Genomic DNA, 14,235 nt, shown 5'->3' with positions numbered 1-14,235 from the left:
TCTCCGCTGGGCGCGCTCGCAGGATGCAAATCAGTCACCAATGTGGGAAGCAGGTACTGCGGGGTAAGAGCTGCTCTCTAAATTTAGACAGGAAAAATCCCCATAGAGCTGGCAGAAATATCCCGAGCCTTCCTTGTGGCGAACCTCTCAAGCAGGAAAGTGGGGAGGGGGCAGCGAGAGCCGGGGGGCTGTGTACGGGATGGGGGCAGGGCCAAGAAAGGGTGATAGAGGCAAAGGCCCTCATCTACAGGCCCGTCTTTGTCACCCTGGAGCCACAGCCTCGGGCTCTACCCTGGCGGGGCTGGCCTGGATTCAACGGTCCTACCAGGCCCTCTCCGCAGTCGGTTCTCTGCCAATTCGGACCACGTGGACACCTCTCCAGGGTCCCTCTGCAACCAAGAGCTGTCTCCTTCCTTGCTCTGGCCAGGTAGCTGGCCATATTCCGCCCCCTCCAGCCAAGAATGACTGGGACCAGACCCAAGCCCCCAGGGCCCAAGCAGTCCCTCTACGGAGGCTGCAGCCTGGCTGGGGTCCTCGTCCTCGTCTCTCCACGGAGAGGAGCAGAGCAGGGCTCGGCGCCTCCCGACCCCAGAGCGGCACCTGACCCGGCCAGCGGGGTGTCCGGCCTTGGTCTGGGTGCAAGGAGCCAACAGGGCCCAGCCTGGGCCCTGCAGTGTTGAGAGGGGACGCGGGGGACACAGCGGAGAAGCAGCCAGACTTTGTTCTCAATCCCGTGACGGAAGGGGGCAGACCCCTGAGGAGCACGGTCGCAGGTGGGGACACACAGCGCCCTCACAAACCCCCTCCCCACCCCCGCAGACATTTGAGCCAGGGCAAAGGGTCAGAATGAGCAGCAGCCTGGGCCTGGCCTCACTTCCTGTTCTGTATATTATCTTCTTTCCCAGGATGAGATGCCCCAACTCAAGAGGCACGTTCCGGTCAGGAGACACGCAGGAGACACGCAGCCGGAAAGGTGGGTGGGCCGCTCGGAGACCTTCCGCAGCTCAGCCGGTGGACGGGGGTCTACTGCAAGGGAGCAACTCCCTGCAGGCTCTGCGTACCCCCAGTCTCCCCGGCCATTCTGGCTCCCCTCTCTTCTGCCCCATTCAGCCCTCAACTTGCCTGGGACAAGCCAGGAAGCCACCTGCTTCTGTCTCCTCCCCTTCCGTAGCATGGGGGCTGGAGGGGCTGCCCACCCTCCCTCCTCTTCCCCACTCACCTCCCTTTGCCCGTCCAGCCGATGGGTGTGGGCGTCCGGCTCTCTCCCGGTAAAAGGATTATATCATCTGTAATGTACATCCAGACACGCGCACTGCTTCTCGGGAGGACAAGACAAGGAGAGGGAGCCCGCACAGCTGGCCGGAGGGGGTTTATAACCGGGTCATTGAACCTGAACCTGAGCCCTCCCAGAATGGGGGTGTTGATGGCTCCCGAGGTCACGGCCCCTCAGAAATCAATCGCTGTGCACCTCTCCTGTCCCTCCTCTCACGTCGCTCCCTCCTGTCACCTCAGCTGCAAGTGCAGACCCCAGGATGTGCATTTGGTTTAAAATGTCTGGCCCTGGCCCTGTCGGGAGCCGCCACAGGCAGGTAGGGTGCTCCAGAACAGGGTCTAGGACGCTCCTGAAGGCATGGCAGCCGGTAGCATGACGCGCCTAGAAGATGCTGGCTACAGCACCTCACGTGGGGGGAGGGGCAGGGCGAACGGCGGCACCCAGCCGTGGAGTGACCGGAGTGACAGTGATGGTGGCCTGGGGGCTGGGAGCAGGGTGGGCGGTGTCACGGGGGCTAACGGCTTCGGGTAGCACCCCGTGGGTGCCCAGAAATAAAGCCTCAGGTGTGGTGTGCCCACGTGCCAGGGCCCCCCAGACGGGAGCAGGATCTCCGTGCCAGGCCCACGGGAGGTAGGGCCTCTCCTCAAACTTTGCTTGCCTGGAAAGCGGCCCGGAATCGAGACCTGGAAAACGGGCTTAACAGGTACGGCTGTCTTCGGCCCGAGGCCCAGAGCAGCAGAGCTGCGGTGTGCCTCGTGCCTCAGGGTTCTGGTGGCAAAGGGGGCAGGGGTGCTGAGGACAGAGAGTCTCGGGGCTGCCCGGCAGCTCGGCTGAGATTCCCGTCCTGTCGGGAATGGACGGGAGTGAGCACGCGGGCTGGGCGGCTTTGGAGAGGGAGGCCCAGCTGCGTCTTCAGAACAACCTCGGTTCCAACACAATTGGCCTGGTACTCAAGTCCTCTTCTAGAAGGATTCGCATTTTATTCCTCAACAGGGTATACAGTCAGGCCTCGCTCGCTAAGTCCCCGGCCTGGCCTGGCCATTTCTGCCTTCTCCTCTTCCAGCACTGGGTGGGCCTTGTTGCCTGGAGAGCAGAGGCCCCGTGGCAGGGCTGGGGTGGGAGCTCTGCAGGGGTGGGGGACAGCAGCATTCGGTCCAAATGTGCCTCCTCCAGCCTGTTGGGCCCTGAGTCACTTAAGCACGGCATGGGGGTGGGGAGGTGGGGACTGGTTATCCAACCTTTCCAGAAAGTCCTCTGAGTCAGCTCACCAAGTCTTTGCCGGGGGGCTGACTGAGTGCCTTGGGCCGGGGCAGGGCCCTGGGTGGGGGGCAGGGGGGCGGCATTGGGGGCAGGAAACAGAGCCTTATCTTTTGTGGTCTCCATGTGTTTTCAGCACATGCGGGCCGGTCGGAGGAGCACAGGGTCGGAGCAGCAGGGCCCCTGCACAGCCTGGTTTGCTCACCTGTCAGGTGCTGTTATGGCCTTTTGGCTCCACACCGGCCCCCGGAGCCCTGACGCCGAAGGGGAGAAGAAAGTGCCAGCCTGGCTCTGGGGTTCCCTGGGCCTGCCTGCCGGATGCACCTTCCAGGAGCTACAACCTAGGAAGGCCAGGGGCCAGAGCAGGGGGCGGGCTGGGAGAGTGAGCGTCCCGCTGAGGCTGGAAGGGGTCAAAGGGCAAGGCGGGTCTGCCAGAGCGGCAGCAGCTGGGCTCTGCTCGCCCCATCTCATGGGTCCAAACTGCAGTGAGGCCAGTCCCAGAGGGCCCTGGGAGACCATGAGGTCCTCCTCCCCTCCCCCCAGCTGTACAGATGAGGAAACTGAGGCACCAGAGACAAAGCTGCCCCTCTCCTCTCTTTTCCAGGAAATGACTCAGGGGAATTCAGCAGTGCTGCAGACAGGAGCCAGGCAGCCAGGCCTCCCTTGGCTGCCCCCTCATCCATGGAGCTGCTGGCATCCCAGCCCTGCCCGCCTCCCTCTCGATGTCGCCCCAGCCTGGCCTCGCCTCGCCTCACTCTGATCTCCCTGAGCAGAGGCACGGGAGACCCTGCCAGAAGCTGGTCTACGGCAGCCCACAGCAATCGTGCCGCTTTTCGGCATCCCTTGTGCCCCATTCCAGGGGGGGCCAACTCACCCGTGACTCAGGCGGGAGCCCCTCTGTGCTCCTCCCCGCCTCCTCCTCCCCACAGCAGTGAGCGGGGCAGAGAATCCACTGAGTCTCCTTGTTCACACTCAGCTGGGGCTTCTGAACCCGGCGGGGCTCCACCGCCACGTCGCCACGTGACACCAGGAAACCAGTGCCTCAGTTTCCCTAGCCAGATCCCCTCTGACTCCCAGACTGGCGTAAGGACAAAATGAGGTCCTCGATGGAGATGCTTATGGCCTTTGGTGCCCAAGAAAGCAAAGTGGGCCCGGTGACAAGGCCCCCTCTCAGGCCCTCCCCCAACGTCCTGGCTCCACCCCTTCCAGGCACTGAGGCTCAAACGCTATTATTATTAGCCAGAATCTGATACACGAGAATGGAAGACAGTGCGGAGGGACCTGGGAGCTGGGGGCGGGGGGGGGGGGGGGGGGGGGATTTGCAGTAGTCAGACGGACCTCATGCCCTCTCCCGCGTGGCAGTAGGAGGTGGCCCCGGGGGCCCAGCTGTGCCCGGTCCTCCACGGGCCCCTTCGCTTCCCTCGCTGGAAGCAGAGGCGCCAGCACGGAGTCTTCGGGGCAACCCTCCCCCAGCCCAGGTCCAGCCTGGGTCGGGTCTCCCCACCCCACTCCCACTCCCGCGCCCTGAGCCCGCGGACCCCATGCCGCGAGCCTCCCGCGCAGAGGGTCCGCGGCGGGCAGAGCGGACAGTCTCGCAGGTGGGAGGAAGGCGGGCGGGGGCGGGGGAGGTGGAGGGAGACGCCGGGCAGGCCGCGCGGTCCCTCCCCTCTCCCTCCCTGCGCGCCGCCGGCGACATCGCCCCTCCTGGGCAGGGGGCGGAGAAGACGGCGACGGGAAGGGAGGAGGCGGCGGCGGAGGCGGGATTTGGAGTTTCCCTCCGCAGCGGCGGCGGCGGCGGCGGCGGCCCCTCGGCTTCAGGCGAGGCCGCCGCCTGAGGCTCCAGTGACGCTCGGCGGCAGCGGCGGTGGCGCTTCCCGCCGCCTGGGCTTCGGAAACTTCCCGGCCGCGACGCGCGGAGCCGGCGCTGGAAGCCGAGCGGATCCGGGGTGAGCGGAGGTGAGCGGAGGTGAGCGGAGCACGCGGCTCCCCGGCACCCACCCACCCCACCCCCACCCAGCCCGGCCGCCCCCTCCGACGTGAGCTCCTCCACCCTGCACCCCAAAGTCTTGCCAAAGCGTAGCCCACGGGGCCGACGCACGCGCCCCTGTGAGACCCACTCGATCCTGTCACCGCACACCCCCCGCATCCCGCCCGTGCACCTCCCTGTCCTCTGCACGCGCGCGCATCAACCACGCACCGCAGACCTAGTCCCTGCAGTGAGCACAGCAGCAGCCCCTAGCCCACCAGCCAGCGCTGCCCCCAACTCAGGCTAGCACCCATCCCAGACCCAGTACACACCCAGGCGCGCGCGCGCGCGCGCACACACACACACACACACACACAATCCATCCCTGCCATAGCTGCACTAACATAGCTCCCCTCACGGTGCCACCACCATCTCCAACTCCCCATATGCTCATTACAGACACTCCACCCACGTTCCCAGCCCAGAGACACTGCTGCCACCCACCTACCCCTGAGTGAAGCCCCAGAACTAACTCATGCCCCAGCAGCCGGCTCCCCACACCCCACACCGGGCCCATTCCCCAGGCACACACCCCTAGCATCCCCAGCGTGCACGCTCACACACACCCCAGCACGTACGCACGCCTGCTGGATTTATGCTCCCTGGCCCCATCGCAGATAGCCCCCCACACCCCCAGCACGTCCCCGAGGCCCTCCCACCACCACCCCTGACACCTGGCACGCGGGCTCTAGAGGCTGCAGCAGTCTTCGCATCCCTGCCAGGTGCCTCCCTAAACAGACCTTGAATCTCCCCCAGCGACTGGCCTGGCCTCTTCCCTAAGAGATAAAGCAGGCACTTGGGGTGCAAGGTACCATACTTAGATGTGGGCTGGGGGAGGAGGAAGGGAGAGGCGGGCACCGAAATGGAGGCAGCCCAGCTGGAACCAAAGGAACGCCAGTTGCCGAACAGGCACGTAGTAGGTCGGCTCCAGGAGGACGGGAGTCCGACACAGTGTGTGTGCCTCTCCGCGTGTGCCGTGAGGGCAGGGCTGGGCGTGCATGTGTGCCTGTGCGTGTCCGTGGTGTGTGTGGGGGGGGGGGGGGTGTGACCCGCGGGGAGAAACAGCAAGACCAGCACCCCCCAGGGCTTCCTCATGCAACAATTGGTTTCATTCATTCACGCCTTCTTTGTTAACAAGCATTTCTTCCGGGAGCGCCGGGCATACGCCAAGCCCTGCGCTGGGGGCTGGGGCCAGCTTGGGGCCCGCTCCTGCCTTGGAGGAACTCCCAGTCCAGCGAGAACACCGACCAGGAAAAGCAGAAAGCCATCCCCGGCGGAAAGTGGATTTGGTGGAAAAGACACTGGATTTGGCAGGAACGCTGTCGCTGGGAGTTGTGCTCCTCCTGGCCATGTGACTGGGCCGCGACAGCCGAAATCCTGCCATTCGGCCCGGAGAGAACCGTGCATTTCGGGGTGAGGGGTGGCGGGCGAGGCGGGGCGCCGCTCTCCAGAGGCTCCGGGAGACCAGAGGGCGCACACGGCGCGCGCGGGGCCTACGGGCCGCCGCGTCCCCGCCGCCTCCGAGGGGCACCGGCCGGGTCGGGCGGAGGCCGGGGACGCCCGGCGGGACCGGGGCGTCAGGCTCAGCTCCCACCCTGCGGCGAGCGCGCGGCCTGGCTCCACCCGCCGTGCGGGCCTCCGCGAGGCCGGGCGCACTGCGCTGCCTCCCCCAGCCCAGCACGCTCCCAGCCCGCGGGGCAGGGCCGGCGCCCAGAGCAGGTGCTACGGGGAACCCCGAGTGCGGGCGGGCCGGCCAGGGTCGCTGGGGGCGGGGCGGGGGGGGGGGGGGGGGCTTGGCTGCGCTCAGCCCCGCAGTGCGGAGATGGCAACAGGTTCCAGTTTGTCCTGCGGCTGGCGCAGCGGGCGCTGCTGGCGCCGGGCACTGAGTACTCACTTGCGAGATTGAACACGGCCCCTCCTCCCGATCCTTTTCACCCGATGGGTGGGCTTGCCCGCAGCGGTCCAGCGCCAGGCGCGAAGGGGGAGCCCCTCGTCAGGCGCTGGGAGCCACAGGCTCCGGCACAGCCCCGCTCTGGGAGAGTTTCTTGGAGCCAAGTTTCCTCTCCCTTCACCGGTGCTGAAGTTGCCTCCCTCCCGCGCCCCAGGCCGCCCCCACCCTCCTCTTCCCAGACAGGCTCCCCTCGCCTCCTCCAGGGATCCCTCTCTAGAAAGCATGCCTGGGCACCTCAGGAGCTCCTACCCCTTAAGGGGCCGGCTGCCCTCTCTCCAGCCACACTGACTCCCCACCACAGGGGGGCTGGCCGCCCCGCACCCCTCCACCTCCCTGTCCAGCATTGCCACCGCCCACAACTCGGCCAAGCCAGGCACTCCAGGCGGGCACACTGCAGAAGTCCTTGGTGGTTTTAACCAGGCCCGCCCCAGAGTTCCTTCCCCAGCTGCAGCGGGCCGGAGGGAGCCCCGAGACTTGAGGCCCAAGTCCAGGTGGCAGCCCACCTCTGCCTCTGGGAGCTAGGATGTGAGGGAAAGGACAGGACAGAAGACAGAGTCCCTGCCCTGGAGCAGGCGAGACCACGGGGCGGGGGGAGTGCTCGTGGGTCCTGTTCTGGCCACAGCAGCCTCCGAATCTGCAGCAGCTCCCAGGCATTGCAGCGTCAGGGACCTGAGGCTTACAGCACAGACCAAGGAGGCCACAAGAAGGCTGCTCAGAGGAGGGTGCTTTGGCAGGGCGGGGGGGGGGGGGGGGGTCTGGAAAAGGAGCAGAATCTGAACAGGCTACAGAGGACGGAGGCCTGGGCTGGGGAGCAGGAGGGCACGGCCCAGCTCCCTAAGACCCCTGGATCCTTGGACTCCCAGAGGCCAGGACACTGTGGGCTGTAGCCAGAGAGGAGTCCCAGGCAGCCCCGCTGGGCCAGGGAGGGAGGAGGGAAGGAGGGGGGACAATGGCGGCCCCTTTGAGGGCCCGGCTCCCAACAACCTGTCCTGTCCCTAGTATTCCTTCCTGAGTTGTCTCATCTTCCTCTGTGGCTCTGATGAACAGAGGAGACTTTGTAGGTGGCACTGAACTTAATTATCCGAAACGTCCGCCCTCCAGTGCTTTTGTGTCCTTCCCGCCTTAGTTGCACATCTTGTGGTGCCCACCCTGTGTGCATAGCTCTGCCTTCTTTTAGTTAGTTCCTTGGGATAGATTCCGAGCAGCGGCCAGAGGGTGTGGATTTCTTCCTAGCTCCGGATGCCTGTTACCAAACTAATTTCCAGAAGGGCCATGCAGATAAGAGCAGCACTGGGTGTATTCACTTTGAGAACATTTTACCAATGTACTAGGTGGAAAGTGTTACCTTGTTTTCCACCGTCACCTTGTTTTGTTTTGTTTTGTTTTGTTTTGTTTTGTTTGCCTTCCCTCCATACCTGAGGTGGAAACTTCTTCCCCCAAAGGTTGCATTTCTTTCCTCGCGCGGTCTTTTCTGGTTCCTTGCACATTTATTGGAGCCTTAACCTTTTGATTAATTTGTATGAGCTTTATCTTACCTGCTGTACATTTTTCTTCAACTCTGGTGTTTGCTTTTGATGGGTTTTAAGGAGGGAAGGGACACTTATCACACCCCGCATTATCGAGTTCAGTCTCCCTATTACTGACCTGTGCGGTTAAGTTGGGAGTGCTGAGCAAGCAGGGACCCTGTGTGTCCTGCCTGTTCGTCATCCTGTGTCCATGGAAGGTATGGAGGCCACTGGCCTCTGATGAACAAATGATGTGGAGGCAGGGAGAGAGGGCTTTGGAGGCTGTGACGGGGACCTGGTCAAGAGTTGGCCAGCACGAGCCCTCACTGCGGGGAGCAGAGGGCAGAGTACAGGTGTAAGAGATGAATTTAAGTCGAAACTACTTGGCTCTTGACCAGGGAGGAGGCAGAGGGAGAGGCCAGGGATGATTCCTGGGACAGTGACGTGGTTAAGAGCAGAGCACCTCAGTTAGGGACTGGGGACTCAGGGCTCCTGGCTGGCTAAGGCCATGTGTGAGGGAAGCTGGGGGGGGGGGGGGCGGGTGCCCAGAAGCTGTCATCTGTCCTCCTAGCCCTTGGGCAGAGTTCTGGGCCAGAAGACAGCAATGGGTTTCTGGTCTGGCTTCCTCCTCCCCTCCATGATTTCAGTGGCATCCCACAGTAGCTCGAGGTGCTGACTGTGATGAGCCCATTAGAGAGATGGGGTCACTAAAGTCCAGTCAGTGGACGTGATGGTCCAGGGTCAACGAGTGAGTAGGGCTGGGCGGCAGCTTCTGGGGCAGGGGCACTGGGCTCTTATCCCTGTCCCTCCCCCCTACTTCTAGCTGGGCAGAAGAACTGAGACTGGTCACCTGCTGGGCCCCTGACCTGCCCTTGGCCTCTGCCCCGGCCCGGTCCCGCTTCGGTGCGAGCCCCAGCTCAGCGCGCCACTTGGGGGCCCACCCGACTGCTTCGCTGGCACCCGTTGGCTCGCCGGCCCCCCTGAGCCCGCCCCCGCTGCCCCGCCCCTCCAAACGGCAACTCCACGTCCAAAGGCAGCGGCTTCCAAGGTGGAAGCTGGGTCCCGCTGCCAGGAAGCTGCCGGTTGGAGAGCTGCGCGGGACTCAGCGTCCACGTGCGCGCCTGCTTCGCCACCCCGCCCTCTTCCCCGGAGGCCGGGCCCGGGGACGCCCTACCGGGGGAACCGAGCCCCGCGTCGCGCGCTGGCCTCGGCTCGGACGTCTGCCCGCGGCAGCCCGCCGCGCCATCACCCTCCAGGTCTCTTGCCTCCCGTTTCCTCCTCCCGGGCGCCACCGGGGCCGGGTCAGCTCCGAGGAGGCCAGCTCAGGCCCATCCCTTCGGCGCCACCTCTACTCCCCCGGCCGCCTCTGCCGGAGCACACACCCCCAAAGTCGGAAGCTTGAACTTGGGGAGCGATTGCGGGCAGGCCAAGCGAGAGCCGCGGGAAGGGGGTGTGCTGCGGGGTGGCCGTAGCCTCAGGCTGCCCCAGCGGGGCCGGCCAAGGACCCGCGGCGCTCCGAGGGCCCATCGGACACCCGGCCTTCCTCTCCTGGAGGACCTCTCCCTCCTCCCCTCCAGGAGCCGGCCGCCGCGCCAGGCGTTTTCCTCCTCCGAGGGCTCGAGGCGCCCTTCCGCGCGTCCTCGCCGAGGGAGGGGGCGTGAGAAGAGAAGCGGGCCGTGCAGGGGTGTCCCTGCGGGGCTCTCGGCGCCCGCCTTGGGCATGCGGGGTGGGCTTCACGTCTCGGCCTCTTGGCGGCCGGGCGCGGGGGACGCGAGCTCACGCCGCGCGCCTGCCCCTCTCTCCGCAGCGCCGGCGGGCGGACGGGCCGGGAGCCGCGAGCCCATGGAGGGTCTGGGCCGTTCGTGCCTGTGGCTGCGGCGGGAGCTGTCGCCCCCGCGGCCTCGGCTGCTGCTCCTCGACTGCAGAAGCCGCGAGCTGTACGAGTCGGCGCGCATCGGCGGAGCGCTGAGCGTGGCCCTGCCCGCGCTGCTGCTGCGCCGCCTGCGGCGGGGGGCCCTGTCGGTTCGCGCGCTGCTGCCCGGGCCGCCGCTGCAGCCGCCCCCGCCCGCCCCGGTGCTCCTGTACGACCAGGGCGGGGGCCGGCACCGGCGCGGGGAGGCGGACGCCGACGAGTGGGAGGCCGACTCGGTGCTCGGCACCCTGCTGCAGAAGCTGCGCGAGGAAGGCTACCTGGCATACTACCTCCAGGGTACGTGCGGGCGCTGGCGCGGGGCACCGGCCTGGGAAGGGCCCCGGGCCCCCGGGGGCTCGCAGGGCCACAGCTTCCCCGGGGGGCGGGGGGGGGGGGTCCTAATGCATTTGTCCCTGGGCAAGCCCAGCCTTATTTTACCTAAAGTGGAGCTGAGATCCACTCTCCCCTGAGAAAGACCTGGGGCAAGCCCTTCGCCCTGGAGAGCCCCAGTTTCTGAGTCTGGAAAATGGGGAGAATCCGGCTGCCCTGCCCTGCCCTGCCCTGCCCAGCCCTGCCTCAGGGGACGCTCAACAATAGAGTACCAAGTGCGACTCCCAATCTCCCGGGAGGACGTCACCACCCCCACCCCGCCCCCGCAGCTGCTCTGCCGCGGGCAAAGGAGGCAGGGGCACAAGAGGACAAATCCCCGCTCTGCAAAGGCTCCGGAATGGGGAAGGGGTGGGGGGAGAGAGAAAGAGAGAGAGAGAGAGAGAGAGAGAGAGAGAAAAGCAGTGAAGGTAGGAGGAGGCAGAGACCTGTCCCATCATAGCCACGGGCTGGGGGACGGAAAGGGATAGGCTGATACAGGCCTGTTGGCTCCTTGAGGAGCCAAACACACACCCAGAGGCCCAGGGTAGGGACAGGGTTCCCAGGAGCCTGCAGAGCCAGCTCCCCACTTCCCCATCAAGGCGGCTCATTGGACTGTTGTCCCTTGCTCCATTCTGAATGCACGGGGACACAGAAACCTATAAAGCGTCGGATGTCCAGGCCCCACACCTAGCCCGGGAAAATAGTTATCCATACACGAAGGAGATGCTCACTTCTTGGGACTCTGAATCGACCCAGGAGGAATGATGCGCTCGCTCTCAGGCTCCTGCCTCTTGGGGTGCTCCTGCTTGAGCTGGATGGGGGAAGCACCCAGGGACAGAACTCACATCTGAACCTTTCCTCTTTTTAAAATTTTTAAAAGTGTTTATCTATTTTTGAGAGAGAGAGAGAGAGAGGCAGAGCATGAGTAGTGGAGGGGCAGAGAGAGGGAGACACAGAATCCGAAGCAGGCTCCAGGCTCTGAGCTGTCAGCACAGAGCCCGACACGGGGCTCGAACTCACTGACCGTGAGATCATGACCAAGCCAAAGTCCTACGCTTAACCGACCGAGCCACCCAGGCGCCCCAGGTTGCTGACTGTTGAGTTCCCTTTGGGGACCTCTGCAAGCCCCCTCGGGTGTCGGAGTCGTATCCCCAGCCAGGGGTGCTTGGCTGCCCAGGTGGCCAAATCGACAGGACGGTCCTCCTCTCCCCTCCCAGGTGGCTTCAGCAGATTCCAGGCAGAGTGCCCCCACCTGTGTGAGACCAGCCTCAGCAGCCGGGGTGGCCCAAGCACAGCCCCAGTGCCCAGCCCAGTGGTGGGGCTGGGCGGCCTGTGCCTGGGCTCGGACTACTCTGATGCGGAATCCGAGCCTGACCGCGACTCCATGAGCTGTGGCCTGGATTCGGAGGGTGCCACGCCGCCCCCAGGGGGGCTGCTGCCATCCTTCCCTGTCCAGATCCTGCCCAACCTCTACCTGGGCAGTGCCCGGGATTCGGCCAACGTGGAGAGCTTGGCCAAGCTGGGCATCCGCTACATCCTCAACGTCACCCCCAACCTGCCTAACGTCTTCGAGAAGAACGGCGAGTTTCACTACAAACAGATCCCCATCTCCGACCACTGGAGCCAGAACCTGTCCCAGTTCTTTCCTGAGGCCATCGCGTTCATTGGTGAGTCTGCTCGGCCCCCTCTGCCCCCCTGCCCCCTGCCCCCCCAGGCCTGGGTCCTGGCCTCTCTCACTCCCCCATGAGGGCCCCATGATGCACTTGGCTGCCGTCCGCAGAGCCCAAAATCGGAGCGGCTCTTCTGGGGGCGGGCAGTGCCGGCACCAGCTCCCGGAGGCCACCGGCGAAAGCCCCTGGGCTCCTCAGGCAGGACAGGGCTCCCAGGCCAAACCGGCCAGAGCCACTCGGTTCCAAGAGGGCGGAGCGGGGCCCGCAGGTCACACTGACCCCCGCTCTGCCCCCATCTAGATGAGGCCTTGTCGCAGAACTGCGGGGTGCTCGTTCACTGCCTGGCAGGCGTCAGCCGCTCTGTCACCGTCACTGTGGCCTACCTCATGCAGAAGCGCCACCTCTCACTCAACGATGCCTACGACCTGGTCAAGAGGAAGAAGTCTAACATCTCACCCAACTTCAACTTCATGGGGCAGCTGCTAGACTTCGAGCGGAGCCTGCGGCTGGAGGAGAGGCGCGCCCGTGAGCGCAGCAGCGGGGGGCAGGCGTCGGCCACCTCCGACCCACCGTCCTTCTTCACCACCCCCACCAGCGACGGTGTCTTTGAGCTGGACCCCACATAGGGCGCCGTTCCACCCCCCCCATGGGTGCCCCTGACCACCCATGTGCGGGGGTGGGGCGGGGGGGGAGTTGGGGGGAGGCAGAAGAGGGAGGCAGCAAGTTGGGGAGGGGGGAGAGCATAATACCTCATGGGAAGGCTGTGGGGAAGAGGCTGGAGCCAGGAGCCCCTCCAGGGTGGCCTCGGGGAGAGACCTGTCCTACCCACTTGAACCATCCACGGGAGTCCTATTAAATGTGCCTATAAGCAGGGCCCGGGGCCACCAGCCTGACCCGCGCCGCTTTCGGGGCGGAATCACGCTCCAGAACCTGCCTCTTCTGCGACTGTTACTTTTTTCTCTCGGGGGGGGGGGGGTAGGGTTGGGGGGATTCCCATTCCAAGGGACCATTCCAAGCGGCTGCCTATTCCTGGGCCTTGAGCCTTCCGGTGGCTTCCCCCTTCAGAAGGGCGGGCCCCTGCGCTGGCCACCTCATGTGCTGCAGGGGCCCGCTCCCAGTCCATCCCTGTCCCCCGATGGCTGTTTACGGGGAGGGTTCACCACCGGTGTAGTCACCTCCCCGCTTCTCTGCCCAGGGTTCGGGCCTCTCAGGGCTGAGGCTTGGAGGTGCACCGGCTGCCCAGCGTCCATGCGGACAGCCCCTCTCGGGGCGGCTCCTTGCCGGGCACCACAGGGGAGGGCGCTGGCCCGGGAGCTGCTGAGCGGGTTCCTGGCCACACATCTGGCGCCCTGTTTATCCACTTGACGTTTGAAAAGATGCTTTTTTTCCCTCTTCCCCCAGATGTCTTAACGGGATCACTGGAGCTCTTTGTGACTGAGGGTGGTCGAACCGCGGCCAGAGGAGATGGGGGTCTCAGAGCAAGAGCTGGGGGCGGGGAAGGGGAAGAAGAAGGCCTGAATTTTGCTGCGGCGGGCCCCACATAGGCACGGTTGGTTTGGGGGGGGGGCGGGGAAGGGGCCAAGCGGCATATACAGAGTCATTCATTGCAGTCCACGCCCTTCGTGGGCGGCGCGCACGCGCGTCCGCGTGTCAGCGCTCACACACGCACACCAGCCTGCTTACACACCCGGCCCGGCCATCTCACCCCGGGGAATCCGCACCACAGTTGCTTTCTTTAATTGTTCTTGAATAAACAGTTTATGTAAGATACTGAACAGAGAGAACTGCTTCCAGAGCACCCCGGAGGGTTTGGGGGAAGGTGGGGAAGGAGGCGGCATAAGGGGGTGGTAGTGCCGAGCCGTGTGCTGTGCTGGTTGGGGACTTGAGCGCCACCCCACCCCCATGGCGCTATTTCCCATCCCGCGCCCACTCGGCCAGGTGGCCCAACCTCCGGCCGAGCTGCCCATTCGCTCGTGACCCGTCGAGCCTCGGCTCTGGGCCACACGTGCTAGGGACTGGGACTCAGCAGCGAGCCAGAGATGACTGCCAGTCAGAGCCGACTTCCCGGAGGCGGGGGGGGGGGGGGGGGGAGACATTAAACAACAGACCCCAATGGGGCTGCGTGTCTGGAGCTGTGGACAGGAGCTGTGGACAGGGCAAGGGGGCGTAGTGGAGACTTCGTGAACAGTGCGGACCATATGTCCAGAGAAACCCTCCTGCACCAGAGCCCCTAAAACCGTTTGAATGAATGGCCGAGCTGCTGGGAAAATAA

At 64.9% G+C, this 14,235-nt stretch overlaps 1 protein-coding gene across 2 annotated transcripts; it reads left to right on the top strand.

Annotated features, from left to right (window-relative positions):
- Window positions 1-2,838: 2,838 nt before the first annotated feature.
- Window positions 2,839-13,733, top strand: DUSP9 (dual specificity phosphatase 9). Of its 2 annotated transcripts, XM_081792329.1 has the most exons (5): window positions 2,839-4,496; window positions 9,820-10,221; window positions 11,511-11,960; window positions 12,264-12,488; window positions 13,365-13,733. In XM_081792329.1, the coding sequence occupies exons 2-5, from the start codon at window positions 9,855-9,857 to the stop codon at window positions 13,505-13,507; spliced, it is 1,185 nt and encodes a 394-aa protein (XP_081648455.1). In that variant the 5' UTR covers window positions 2,839-4,496; window positions 9,820-9,854; the 3' UTR covers window positions 13,508-13,733. The 2 variants fall into 2 exon arrangements, with proteins under 2 accessions (XP_081648455.1, XP_081648454.1); XM_081792328.1 differs by lacking the exon at window positions 2,839-4,496 and having other exon boundaries at window positions 7,266-10,221.
- The last annotated feature ends 502 nt before the right edge of the window (window positions 13,734-14,235 follow it).

Source organism: Panthera onca, chromosome X, assembly GCF_046562875.1.
Source record: "Panthera onca isolate mPanOnc1 chromosome X, mPanOnc1 haplotype 2, whole genome shotgun sequence".
NCBI lineage: Eukaryota > Metazoa > Chordata > Mammalia > Carnivora > Felidae > Panthera > Panthera onca.
This window is presented reverse-complemented; position numbering and strand designations above follow the sequence as displayed.